The sequence below is a fragment of the Mustela erminea genome, chromosome 11 (genome assembly GCF_009829155.1).
Source record: "Mustela erminea isolate mMusErm1 chromosome 11, mMusErm1.Pri, whole genome shotgun sequence".
Taxonomy (NCBI): domain Eukaryota; kingdom Metazoa; phylum Chordata; class Mammalia; order Carnivora; family Mustelidae; genus Mustela; species Mustela erminea.
The window spans coordinates 65,407,879-65,422,904 of record NC_045624.1 but is presented as its reverse complement, the minus strand read 5'-3'; the positions used below and the strand labels follow the sequence as shown (position 1 = coordinate 65,422,904).

Here is a 15,026-nt window from a genome sequence, read left to right as displayed (position 1 = left end):
TGTGATCTCTGTCTTCAAATAAATAAAATCTTTAAAAACTACCAGAAGCTGGAGGGTAGAGGAAATTGGGGTTGTTCAAGAGATACACACTTCGTTATAAGATGTATAAGTTCTAAGGATCTAATGTATAGCATTTTGATTATACTTAATAATATGGTATTGTATATTTAAAAGCCGCTAAAAGAGTAAATCTCGACTGTTCTCACCACACAAAAAGAAATGGTAATTATGGGATGGGGTAGAGGTATTAACTAATGCTATGGTGGCATCGTTTTGCAAATAGGTATCAGATCAACATGTTCGATACCTTTAAACTTCCACAATACTGTAGGTCAAAATTATAACTCAGTAGAGCTGGAAAGTAAAATAAAAGTTGAGTGACTATGAGGAATATATAGTAAGATATTCAATGCTAGTAAGTTGCTAACACTAAACACTTTGATTTTCCTCACTACCAAAAGATTTACAATTTTGAAGTGTTTAGTAATTAATAAGGTAGGTGCATTTTGTTTATATAAGATGGGAACTTGGAAACTAGTGTGGTCTCTGTATTAATATTGGCTTTAACTTTCAATTGGCATGTGAAATACTGGTTTTTTGCTTTATAAAAAGTGTTTAAAGAAGATATTCTTGGTGTACAAAGGTACAATCTGAAATAATGAGGAGAAATTTAGTCTATATCTTTACCAGAACACTATTTAAATTGTACAAGGGAAGCATTTATAGCCTATTTTAGACAATAAATTTAGTTGACATATTAGTTTCAGTTGGACAACATAGTTATTCAACATTTATATACATTATGAAATGATTACCACCACAAGTCTAGTTACCTTCTGTCACCAAACATAGTTATTACAATATTATTGACTGTATTCCCTATGCTGTACTTTACATCCCTGTGACTTATTGTTTAACTGGTAGTCTGCACCTCTTATTTTCAGTAGTTTTAATCCTAGGAACTTGGAAGAGTAAATCTTTGCAGTGAAATATTATCTCTTTTTGAGACCTGTGAGGAAGAAATGATTTATTAGTATCTGAAAATTAAAATAAGAAGTATTTAAAAACTGGTATTCACTTCTGTTCTTATTTCTCCTCCCCTCTCCCCAAAACAGATTGCCAAACTGAGGCAGCAACTACAACGTAGTAAACAGAGTAGTCGGCACAGTAAGGAGAAAGATCGTCAGTCACCTCTTCATGGCAACCATATAACAATCAATCACACTCAGGTAGGCTAATTTCTTGTCCACATGTGAATAATTCCTTTTAAAGGGTTCATTTTAAAGGGGGTGATCCATTATTTTAGGATTAAAAAATTAATAATATAAATCCCTAGCTCTACTAAATTATTACTAGTAGTTAAACTGTTGCAAGAAGTTTTTTTGCCCCTCCATATATACAATTTTCTTTTAATAATAGACATAATAAAGTGTAGTCGACTCAAGGATGACTGAAACTAAAATCCTAGCTTGTTCACTTATTAAGGAACTATGGGCGTTATCTCATTTAATCTTTCTGATAGTACTTTAAGCCATCTATATCTCTTTATATATATTTACCCCTGTTTACGTAGGAAGATATTGAGGATTAGAGTTCTGTTGAGGGTCTCCCCCAACCCCATCCTCCCAGGAACATGTACTTCCAATGGAATAAGTTTGGGAAATGCTGTTCTAGACCAGATTCACTCAAAATATTGATATAAATTTTAGCAAATCAAATACAGTAGTATAGAAAAAGAAACCCAAGTAGTGAATCAGGGTGTTTCAGAAACACAAGGATGATTCAACATTAAGAAAGGTGTTAGTTTGGTTCATTGCATCAGAAGGTCAAAGTAGATGCTGAACAACACTTGATAAAAACTGAGTATTCCTATGTGACAAAATCTTAGTAACTAAAAATAGGACACTTCCTATGTGACTAACTGCAAGTGTAGTGATATCCTAACAAAATATTGGAAGCATTTCTGTTAAAATAAAAATCAAGTCATAGATGCCCATAATTATTGATATTACTTGCTAGTGGTTTAGAAGCTTTGGGCAGAGCAGTAAGAAAAAGAAATAGTTTTTGTTATCTGTATATGATATGATTATATTTAGAAAATCAAAGTGAATGAACTAAACCATTAAAACCGACAGGAGAGCTAATACCAAGTGTTGGTGAGGATGTGGACCAACTAGAACAGACATTTGTTGCTAATGGGAACACGAAATGGTACCACCACTTTGGAAAACAGTTTGGCATTTTTCTTAAAATGTTAAATACTCATATACTGATCATAGAGCCCCCAAATTCTACTCTTCGTTATCTAGCCGCAAGAAATAAAAACATATGTCCATACTAAGACTTTTACATCAGTATTCGTGAAGGCATTATTTATAAGAGTCAAAAAATGGAAACAAGTATTAACTGGTAAATGGGTAAAACATTTCATAACATCCATGCAGTACCACTCAACAGTAGAAAAGAAGGAACTACTGATACAACAAGAACATGGTTGAATCTCAAACACCATGCTGAAAGAAGTCAGAAGCAGAAGACAACATACTGTATGATTTGTTGTGTTAAATTCTGGAAAAGGCAATATTGTAGAGACAAAGTAAGATTTCTTTTCTTAATCTGGTAGAAATAATATATTATTTTTACTCTGTTTATTTCAAGTGCCTTTTCTATAAGAGCCCAATGCATTATAGAAGAGCTATTGACTTGCTGACTTAACAAAAAAGACTGAGGCAAATGTTCTTCATTTACATTGAATTTTTGACATTGTGGTTATGTGCAAAAATAATTATCTGCCAGACATACTGAAATATTCGTAGTAGGTGAGGTATCAAGTCTAGAATGTGCCACAAAATAATCAAGAACAGGGGCACCTGGGTGGTCAGTGTATTAAAGCCTGTGCCTTCGGCTCAGGTTATGATCCCAGGGTCCTGGGATCGAGCCCCGCATTGGGCTCTCTGCTCAGCAGGGAAGCTGCTTCCTCCTCTCTCTCTGCCTACTTGTGATCTCTGTCTGTCAACTAAAGAAATAAAATCTTAAAAAAAATAAAATAATCAAGAACAGAAGAAAAATGGATATTTAGATGAAACAAGATTGGCAGATGATGGGGCGCCTGGGTGGCTCAGTGGGTTAAGCCGCTGCCTTCGGCTCAGGTCATGATCTCAGGGTCCTGGGATCGAGTCCCCGCATCGGGCTCTCTGCTCAGCAGGGAGCCTGCTTCCTCCTCTCTCTCTCTCTGCCTGCCTCTCTGCCTACTTGTGATCTCTCTCTGTCAAATAAATAAATAAAATCTTTAAAAAAAAAAAAAAGATTGGCAGATGTTGGTAATTTTTGAAGCGGATGATGTGCATCTGAGGGGTCATTATGGTATGGCATTTAATTATGCTTATGATTATAATTTTTCATAACAGAAAGAAAAAACTGAAAACTTAGTGAGATGATTAGATAAAATATAAACATAAAAATCAGTACTTTTCTCTTACGTGAATGAAGGTAAACCAGTGTACTCTCTACATAGAATACTTCCGACACCAAATGTGTGGGAGGTTTTCCCATACCATTTGCCAACTCTCCAGATACTAACTGAGCGTCTTATAATTCAATTATATCACTAAATACTTGGAGTTGGCACAGACCCCACAGTTTAAGGGCTCAGCCCTATAAGACTGCTCACCCTGCCTTAAGATGCCAGTGACAAGTCCCAGATTGTCATCTGTACTTCTGACCATCTGGCTATAAGGAAGGAATTCCCAACAACCACTTCAGGTTCAGTCATTTGCTAGAATGGCCCACAGAACTCAGGGAATCACTTATGTGTACTGCTTTATTGTAAGGGATATAATAAAGAATGCAGACAAACAGTTCGATAAAGAGGGTACATAGGGCAAGGTCTGAGGAGGTCCCAAGTTCAGGGGCTTCTCCCTCTATGGAGTTGGGGTGTGCCACCCTTTTGGCATGTGGATACGTGTTCACCCACCAGGAAGTTCTCTGAACCCATAGAGACTTTTGTGAAGGTTTCATCACGTCGCATGATCCATTATTAACTCCATCTCCAGCCCCTCCGCCCTCTTTAGGGGATGATGTGTGGGCCTGGAAGTTCCAAGCTTAAAATCAAGCTTGATCTTTCTGTTGACTGGCTCCCATCCTGAAGCTACCCAGGAGCCTGTCAAGAGTCACCTCATGAGAAGAGAAGACTCTTCCTTCTATCGCCCAGGAAATCCCAAGGCATTTAGGAGCTCTGTGTCCCGTCCCAGGGTCAGAAACCAAAATCGGAATCAAAGTTGCCCCTAGCATACTTATCACTCAGGAAATTACAAGAATTTTAGGAAATGTTTGTCAAGAACCAGGACAGACACCAAATATATGTTACTTGTTATGTTACAGTTCTCAATAACATGTTAGTATATGTAAGAAAAATAGACAATGCCTAGAATTTGACATAAAAGAAATATGCAAATCATAAGACTTTATTGAGTATATGGGGTGCCTGGGTGGCTCAGTCATTAAGTGTCTGCCTTCGGCTCAGGTCATGATCCCAGGGTCCTGGGATTGAGCCCAGCATCTGGCTCCCTGCTTGGTGGGAAGCCTGCTTCTCCCTCTCCTACTTCCCCTGCTTATGTTCCCTCTCTTGCTGAGTTTCTCTGGCAAATAAATAAACAAATAAAATCATAAAAAAAAAAACCACTTGAGTATAGGAAATAGAAAACCAAGACCTAAATGAGAAATCTCAACACATTTATGCATGGGAAGAGAAGACTCAATATTTTTCAAATAGCAGTTTACCTGAAACTAATGTGCAGGTTGAGTTCCAAAGGAAATTCAAAAGGATTTGTTTTGTTACTTGAAAAGTTGTTCTCAAAGGTCATATGGAAAACTGATGCCAATTAATAGAAAAGGAAATTTGGGAAGGCTTTTCCTATAAGATACCAACATGTACTATAGAATAGCAATTAAAGTGAAGCTCTGTATAGCGATTATCTGTTAAGGAAACGAAATCAGAACCAAATCAAATATAGAAATCCATAAGGAAATCAAATATAGAATCATAAATGTTGGCAGTTTGAATACTGGGTGGCAAAAAACACTACCTCACACCATACACAAAAATAAATCATGATAGGTTAAATATTAAATATGAAAAACCATAAAAGTACTGAAAGATATCTGGTGCGAAAGTTAGCACACATGTATGACAAAGAGTTACAACTTCAGTATGAAAACCTCTCGTGCGTCAGTAACAAAGGGCATTAGCAGGCAGTGGTTCACAGATGGCAGAAGCACAGCGCTCAGTATAGGAAATATTCATGTGTTAATCAGTGATTAGCAGTCCACCTCATTATGAATCATACATATCAACTTTAATCATTCCGAGTAAGAGACCAGATACTATTTTTATTTTTACCTTGTTCATCTTTGTTTTTCATACTTCCTTTCTGTGGTAGAAGCTCCTTGAGCATCGAAAGGCTTGTCTTGCTCTTAACTCTGGAGAACAAACAGATGGTTACCAGAGGGGAGTGTGTGGGGGGATGGCTGAAACAGGTGATGGGGATGAGGAGTACACTTCCCATGATGAGCATTTTGGTACCCTCTGTGACAGCTGGGAGAGGTGGTTAATTCTTGAGAACTCCTCCAAAAGACTTTTGAAAACAACCTTACAGTTGGTAAGTGAATGTTACTGAACTGAACATGATATGCTGTTGCCACACTGTTTAATAATCCATAAAGTTTTCTTAAATGGTTAACAAAATGGAAATGAAAAATACTAGAAGGTAATTGTAATAGTGAAGGAAAGAAATCTTTTAAACACACACACAGAGCTGTCCAGTAAAGCCACATGATACACATAACTGACATGATTTTATCTATGCTTTTTCGGTAAAAATAGCAAAGGGAAAAAGAAAACAGTGCAGAAGAGTCTGTCTGCTCTCCTACCGAAATAGTGTATACTTATACCATTATACCTCTACACGTCAGCGTAAAGGATTATTTTGATTGTAGCCTTTTTACCTTCCTTACTTTAGGATCTGAATTTCTGTATGTGAATCTGAATTTATAAATTGTATTTGAAATGTTGAAATAACTCTCCTTACTTGAGTTGCCATTTTCAGATTTACCATGCTTTTCAGTTCTTGATTTCTTGGGGTTTTTTGACCACAAGTAATTTGACACTACCTTATCTTATGTTTTGTAGGCTGCTGGATCAAGATCAGTCCCTATGCCGCTGTCAAATATAGCAGTGCCAAAATCTTCCGTTTCACGTGTGCCCTGCAATGTAGAAGGGATAAGTCCTGAATTAGAAAAGGTATTCATTAAAGAAAATAATGGGAAGGAGGAAGTGTCCAAGGTAAGGTTCCATGGGATGTTGGAATCCCTTTTTTTTCCTTTAATATTCAGAACTGTCTCTAAAGTCCTTTTTTTGGTAACAGCTTTGTTAGCTGTAATTCACGTACCATGCAGTTTACCCATGTGAAATGTACAACTCAGTGGTTTCTTTTAGTATATTCCCAGTTGTGCAACCATCACCACAACCAATTTTATAGCATTTTCATTACCCCAGAAAGAAACTCTGTATCTTTTAGCAATCATCCCTCATTTCCTTCCAGTACCCCCAGCTATAGGCAGCTGCTAATCTCCTTTCTTGATCTACAGCTTTGCCCTTTCTAGACATTTCACATAAATGGAATCCTGCGATACATGGCCTTTTGTAACTGACTGTTTTCATTTAGCATAATGTTTTTAAGGTTCAGCCATGTTGTAAGACTTCAGTACTTCATTCCTTTTTATTGTCAGATACTCAATTGTGTGGATTTTGTTTAGCTAGTCATCAATTGGGGAACATGATCTTGTTCCCACTTTTTGGCTATCATGAATAATTCTGCTATGAAATTCATATACAAGATTTCATGCGAACATGTTTTCATTTCTCTTGGGTATATACCTACTTGTGGAATGGGTGGTTTGGTAGCTGTTTGTTGAACCTTTTGAGAAACTGCCAGACTATTTTCCAGAGTGTCTGCACTACACCATTTACTTGAGTGAAGGTTCCAGTTTCTCCATCTTCACCCATACTTGTATTTCTGCCTTTTTTATTGTAGCCATCCTAGTGGGTGTGGGTGTGGGCATCTTCTCATGGTGTGGCTATGTGTTTCCTGAAGGCTAATAATATTAAGCATCTTTTATGTGCTATTGGCCATTTGTATCTCTTCTTTGGAAATTAGATCATTTGCCCTATTTTAAAAATGGATTATTTGTCTTTTTATTGTTGAATTGTAGAAATTCTTTATGAGGTTTAGTCTCTTTATTAGATGTATGATTTGAAAATCTCTCCCATTCTGAGGGTTGTCTTTTACTCTTTTTACTTTATTGATGCTGTCCTTTGAAACAAATACTTTGTCAGTTTTGACAAAGCTTGATACATTGTTTTTCTTCATTTTTTTTTTCTTCCTTTTTAAACAATTTTATTTATTTATTTGAAAGAGCAAGTGTGCACAGGCAGGGGGAGGGGCCACGGGAGAGGGAGAAGCAGACTCCCTGCTGAGCAGGGAGCCCTATGTGGGCTACATCCAAGGACCTGGAGATCATGATCTGAGCCAAAGGCAGATGCTTAACTGGCTGAGCCAGCCAGGACCCCTATTGTTTTTCTTTTGTTGTTTGTATATTTGATGTCATATTTAAGAAACCATTGCCTAATCTAGGGTCACAATGATACTTGTGTTTTCTTCTAAGAGTTTTTTAGTTTAACCTTTCCTTGTGGTTAGGTCATTGAGCCATTTTGGATTTTACAAAAATGCTTTATAAATTACCTCTGTCCCAGAAAAGAAATCTGGACTCTACTGTGTGTGAACCTGTATTTTGACCACATCTTAAAATGTGTACTCAACAAAAGAAAACATCAAATAGCCTTTGACTTAACTACCCCTGTGATTTTTTTTTTTTGGGGGGGGAACCAAAATAATTATTTAATTTATGTCAAATGTGTGTCTTTTCTTTAAGTAATGTGCAGGTTTTAAAACTGATTTAATTTCAAAATCTAAACAGTTCAATTTTATATTTAGAAAATTAAAAAGTAAGACTTCCTTTCAACTCTCTGTATTGCCTAGCATTGTGAGGAGTATCTTGTATATCTTTCCTGATATGTGTGTGTATTCTAATATCTAGTGAATCATTGTATGAACGTACCATAACTTAGAAGTCCCCTGTTGATGGACATTTGGATTGTTTTCAGTTTTTGTCATCACAAGCAGTGCTACATATAGAAAACATATACTCTTAAAGACAATTTTCCGGCAGTGAAATTGCTGGGTCAAAGCATTTGTATGTTTTAAATTTTGAAGAATATTGCTAAAATTATCCTCCCAAAGAGTTGTTCATATGTTTATGGCTGCAGCAGTTGGGAGAGTCCACTGTGACAGAAACTCTGATGCCTTGTAATCAGCATGACGTCAGAAGCACTAAACTGTAGGTCCTTTATTTGTAAGGATGTTGGAATAATGAGCTCTAAGGTCTTTTGGGTCTAAAATATATGTTTCTGTGATTATAGTTTCATTTCCGGTTTTTTTTTTTTTTTTTTTTGCCACTCAGAATAGTGTATTAGAAGAACCAAGTGGAATTATGAGTAGTCCTACATAGGTGGATATACCAAAATAGTAGAATTGTTTTAAATTATATTAACATCCTTTATGGAATAGTAATAGAATCAATCTCCTTTTTGGAAACTTTGGGTAATCTGTAGAGGAAATGGAAAACATGGTTCTGTTCTGATGTCTAAAAAATTAAAGAATGAACAGAAAAATCTATACCTGCGGGAATGCAATTTTACTTTCCTTACTAGCATATCAGAGTAACTTCTTGCAGTTTAATCACTTCGTTCAGCGCATGTTTTTTGGATGTCTGCCATGTGCCAGACACCGTGGTAGGTGTTGGGGACAGTGTTGAAAAAAGCCCCTCCCCTGGAGGAGTATTACAGAAGTGCTAATCTATAGATGCATACAGAGAGTTACGGAATTGGTAAAACAGCTTATCCTTAGTAGTTGGAAGTAAATTTTTGGTTCGGTGGAGACAATGTGCAGAAAACAGGACATAAAACTGGTGTCTTTTAATCTCTGAAAAATCATCTGTGGTGAGATGGTTGTGGAAGGTGAAAACCAAGGCCCTGCTGTGTTCCTCTGTAGACATCACACATGTGATGGTTGTTTCTCTTCCAGCCCTTGGAGATCCCGGACGGTCGAAGAGCCCCACTCCCTGCTCACTACCGGAGCAGCAGCACTCGCAGCATCGACACTCAGACCCCTTCTGTGCAGGAGCGCAGCAGTAGCTGTAGCAGCCATTCACCCTGTGTCTCCCCCTTTTGTCCCCCCGAGTCCCAGGATGGGAGCCCTTGCTCAACAGAAGATTTACTCTATGATCGTGATAAAGGTGAGAAGGAAATCATCCACTTAGATAGTGGGTTCCTTGTAAGGCCTTGCTCATTATACTTTCTTTGTCTTAGACCATTACATCCCTTTATTTTCTTTTGTGGAATGGTGGGATTGTGAAGGATTGGTCAATCTAGGTTCGTTCATTGGTTTCCCGTTCCCCCTTCTTTGTGGCTTTCACAAACATCTTCCATAAATGTGTCAGAGAAGCACAGCGCATGGTTCTAACAGCTGATGAAAGCTCTCAAATGGAGTGCATACAGCTTTACATCCTAGAACACACAAGGTTTTCCTTGGTATTGTCCAAGCTAATGATCATTATGGTTGAGTTTATACTGTGCATGCCTAAAGGTCGATTTTATAATCAGAGTGACTGAGGAGGAAGTAATTTCTAGATATTCTGTTGGAAGGATGATATATTTTTAACCAAGTAGGTAAAGTTTGATAAGCACCTACCAGATGTCAGAGGTTGTTATGGTATGTAAAAGAATTACTAACTAAAACCGATAAGAGGGTGGCACCTCTGGGATTTTTGTTACTTTTTGGCCTCACCTGTCTCCCCTGACTCTCCTGTCCCTGTGTCAGGCACTTGGCCACCTCTTACTCTCTTTCTGTTTCTGGCCCCCTTGGACCCAGACCCAGATGGCAGCAAAGATTGCCCAGCTTCCCCCTCCCTAGTTACTTCCAAGGAAACACTGAACTTATCACACATTTACTGCTTCTCACCACAGAGAAATCCACCATAGGCCAGAATTTTAAAACTTAAAAAGGTAAAAGTTATAGAAACTTATAGGATTTTTGTGGTCCTTGTCCTGATTTGACCGTCATTCCCCTTCATTTTTTTTTTTTAATTTGGAGGTATTATTACATTTAAATTGCCAGATTTTAAGTGCTCAGCCCAGTGAATTTTTACATATGTATGCACTCATGAAACTACTACCTAGATGAAGATACAGAACATTTTTAGCATCCCAGAAGGTTCCCTCGGGCCCTCTTCCCCTCTCCATCTGGAAGTAACCACTGTTCTGATTTCCATCGCCATAATTTAATTTTTTCATGTACTGTATTTTACAGAAATGGAATGGTGCATGTGTATTCTTGTGTCTGGCTTCTTTCACTCATCATTATGCCTAACTCTCTGCTGAGATGTTAAATAGCAGTTACTTTGGACTTTGTCTTCTGCTTTTCTTTCTGTGGTTGGATCTCCGGAGCCCTCTGCTTGCTTTTCACCCTTTCATGATTGACAAGCCTTGTGCACTTCCTTCCTCCATTAGGGATGTACTGAAGGCATACCATAGGCATCTCTTTGCTTCACGTGGGAGGTCTTGATATTTCATAGAATGTCAGGCGAGGGAACTTTGATTTCACTGAGGCATCATCCTACTGGCACAAACACCTTCAGTCATTTCCTCGTAACATATACTCTGGATGTTTCACAGTTAAACAAAAAAACACTTTGCTTCTAATAGGATTATGAAGGTAATCGGAAATATTTAGAGAATAGTAATATGTTTTAGGCTACACGAGTGGTAAGTGGCAAGAGAGGTCTGTCTTGATTCCAAAACCTGTATTCTGTGTTTGTTATATCAGTAGAAAGGATAAGTGCAGTCCAGGTTGACTACTCTTGCTATTTTTCAGTCCATGTAGTTGGGGAAAGTAAAAATAGCGGTAATAATAAGGCTAGGCAATTAATTTCTGGAGTTTTGTTTTCTTCTTTCTAAGTTTAATATTGTGCATAATTGAGAGACACTGAACCAAAAAGAAAGTGTATTGGGAAAATGATGAGTGAGTTCTACTCTGGTTAACTGTTTAAGAGATTGCCTTCAGGACATCTATGTGCTAATATTCAGTGAGGCAGATAAATACATGGTTTCAGAAAAGGTACTCACTTAGATCCAAGTTTAAAACAGTATATGTTTTTACATAGGACATATGTAAATTTAAGGAGTATAGTAATGATTTGAAATGAAATGTATATATATTTGCAAAATGTTTACCACAGTAAAGTTAGTTACCATATCCTTCACCTCACATAATTACCATTTTGTATATATATTTGCAAAATGTTTACCACAATAAAGTTAGTTACCATATCCTTCACCTCACATAATTACCATTTTGTTGTCGTTGCTATGGTGAGAACATTAAAGTTTTACTCTCATAGCAGCTTTGAAGTATGCAATACAGTGTTATTAACTGTAGTCACCATGCTGTACCTTAGATTCCCAGACCTTATTCATCTTATAACTGAAAGTTTGTACTCTTTGACTGTCATCTTCCTATATTCTTGGTTCCCGGCAACCACTGTTCTACTCTCTATTTCTTTAAGTTTGATGTTTTTAAGATTCCACGTATAAGTAAGATCATACAGTGTTTTTCTCTGACTTATTTCATTTACCATAATGCCCTGAAGGTCCTATTCCTCTTTTTTTTTTTTTTTTTAAATGTAAAGTGAGAACATTGGTCCAGATCATCTCTAAGATGATCTGGATCATCTTAGATCTGGATAATCAGTTTTTTCCTAATCAAAAAAATAATTCTTAATAAAGTGGGGGGGTGATAATACCTATCTCAATATCATTATTAGGGTTAATGAGATATTGTAGCAAAGTGCTTATTAGCACAACCATTGGTCCATAGTAAACAATAAATTGTGTTGGGTATGGCTAATTGTGACTTTTTAAAAATCTGCGTAAAAGTTATGGAGCGCTCAATCATTTTAGACATTTTTCTCTATACTACAAGATTATTTCAGCTTGGGAATTAAGACACTAGTTTTTTAACATACTGACCATATTTAGCTTTGACTATTACTTTGTGATTGAGATTAAGATGATGTTACTGTTCCCTGGAAAATAGGTGACCATGTATTATAATGTGCACTTTCTAGTTCTTAAATAAACCAAGTCCCCTCTTTGTGAAGAAAAAATTAAAATAACATCTGTAGGAACTGTGGTGGGTACTACATTTGTTAGCCTGACAACTTTAATTAATTTTTAATTAAAAATTAAAATAACATCTGTCTCTCTTATATATGTCTATACATACACACACGTATGGACTTTAGGATCAGGAATGGAGGTTTATGTATTCAACTGAGTATATCCTCCCAGTTTAAGAAACATTTGTTATAATGGACTGTATGTCAGGAACTCCACTAGAGAATGGAGGAGAAATAGAAATGAATAAGATGTGAAATCTGTTTTTAAGGAATTTATGGTCTAATATGGAACAATAGTAACATAAATAAATAATACACTATTATACAAGTATGTTCAGAATACCAAAGGTACTAAAGAGTGAGTTGTTACATAGTTTCTGAAACCTACATATTTTATGTGATTTAAACTATAAAAATAGTCTCTGACTCATTATTTCTCTATGTACAGACTGAATTTTGTGTTTTTTTAAAGATACCCATTCTTATAATTTGCATTTTCCAGTTAAGAAAAAAATGGAAGCTATACATTTTGAATAGGTTTGTATTATTAACTATGAAGATAGAATTGATACTGTGATTTTGTAGTCAACTTGAATATACTTGGAGTACCTACATATTCTGCAGTTCCTGTGAAGAAACTTTCTCTGTGGTAGACTAGCCGGTTCAAACATTGTTAGGCCCTGGATACGTGTGCTCAAGAGGGGAGGGGGTAGCCATTGTGAATACGTGCTCTCATGAGGGATGTGCTAGTGAGCTGATTAGTTTTCTAATACTCATCTGTGATATACTTAACCTTTTCATGATTTTGCTAACATTATTTCTTCCTATTCCTAACATACAATCTTTTCCATGAGCTATGTATAATTGAGACCTATAAAGTAATTTCAATTGGTTAGTATATTGGTTTTTTTCCTTTGGCTATTTCAGTTGCAGTGCCAGGACAAAAGCACTCTATTGAGAAAGGTCCAGCCATTAAGAGACTGTTTTCAGGTTTAGAAAACAGTCAGGTTTCTAAACCTGAAAACAGGTTTTTCCATTTTTTGCTAGGTTTTTTCAGGGACCTAAAGACTGAAGACAGCCTGGTTACATGTATAAGTTGTCAGGCTAACAAATGTAGTACCCACTACAGTTCCTGCAGTGTGGTCCGTATGGAGAATTCAGGATTCAGAATAAGAGTTCTCATCTTGACATCCTCAGAATATACCCTAAGAGTTAGCATAAATTTTTTTACATTATCATGGCCGAAATGCAAGGCAGAAAAATAGTCACTTATGTAATAGAAATGGCAACATCAGAATATTCTTTTAGCAGCTCTGCCAGTGCTCCTCATGGTGGCCAGAGTGGAGCTTGGTGAGCCACAAGCTTGAGCCGTGAGCCTGCCACTTAGAGTTGATCTTTGGCACAGTTCACTTAGGCAGTTGTTCTACAGTTCTGCAGTTTTGCAAGATATTTTGGAAACACTGATCATTCTAATCATGAAGTCAACTGAACCATTCTCCTCAGGCCAGCTACGAACAATCATATTCCAAGAGTCCATAAATTGAGTACTTGGAACTTAAACTGCATTTTCCCACAAGAACAACGTATATTAGGTGGATGGAGTTTCCCAAGGCCAATGCATATAAGCCTATTTACCTCATATTGTGATTAACTCATAAATATTAATATTCCTAAACTTTGGTTGTTAGGACTGAGTATCCCTTGGTTGTAGGGGAGAAAGAAATAAAGTATTACCTTGTCTTTTCTGGGCCCCGGGGCTGCACCTAGTCAGACTTTTGAAAGAGACTCTTTTTGACATCATCTTACTCCTTTCTACTTACATTTTAACTCTATTTGCATTTATCTCTAGGGCTCCTATATCTCTAGGGCTTTTCTTTGATCTTTGCCCTTAACAGACTTTAACCCTCTATCTTCCAGAGAGCCTATAATCAGTTGAGATTTTGTAGTACTTTTCTGTTTGTGTTTTATATTGTGAAAATAAATATGTCGTACATACTGCTTTTAGCCACTACATCTTAAAATCACTGCTTTTGAGCCTGAGTCTGTTTTCTCTATCAAAAAAGCCTCATATAGTTCTAGGATGCCTTATTATCCTAGAAGAACCTCTTGGTGGTAAAGTCACAGAGTATAGAGATAAAACATTGCAGTATTCCGTGGGTTAATGATGACCTATTCTAGAATCCTGTCCCTAACATCATCTCCCTGTTTCTCTTTTTCAAGATAACATTTAAAATCACTTATATTCCCATGTCTGACAGCACTTAAGAAGCATCCAGGAAATGCCTATTTCCCCTCTTTAGGAAAATGTTCACAGTTGCACTGAGGGCAGATGCTATGCTGGCACTCTCTGGATGACGAGTTATTATTTATAATTCAAAACTAGTAAGTATGCATCTCAGTTCTAATAGGTATAAGCCGAAGTCCAGAATAGAAGCAAACTCAAATTGATTAACATGCCTGCATATATATGTCACTTAATCTCCTATTATCTATTCACCAGAATATAAGCTCCAGCAGGAGCAGGTAACCTCATTTTGCTCCTTGCTCCTCCTCAGCAAATGGAGTCGTGCCTAGCACGGAGCATTGCCTAGTGGAGATACTTTCAGGTATTCCTTTAAGACATTTCTTTATGGTATGTCCTTTTTTTTCCCCCCTAAGATTTTATTTATTTATTT

The 15,026-nt window shown here is 36.8% G+C and overlaps 1 protein-coding gene across 1 annotated transcript in view; it reads left to right on the top strand.

Moving 5' to 3' along the window:
- GLCCI1 (glucocorticoid induced 1) overlaps positions 1-15,026 on the top strand; it is a gene marked incomplete at its 5' end in the record, with an annotated part of 71,645 nt that overhangs the window by 44,211 nt on the left and 12,408 nt on the right. Inside the window, 3 exons of the mRNA XM_032304418.1 lie at positions 1,116-1,229; positions 6,188-6,340; positions 9,201-9,411. Of these exons, the coding sequence (XP_032160309.1) occupies positions 1,116-1,229; positions 6,188-6,340; positions 9,201-9,411 (478 nt within the window). The remainder of the gene's footprint in view (positions 1-1,115; positions 1,230-6,187; positions 6,341-9,200; positions 9,412-15,026) is intronic.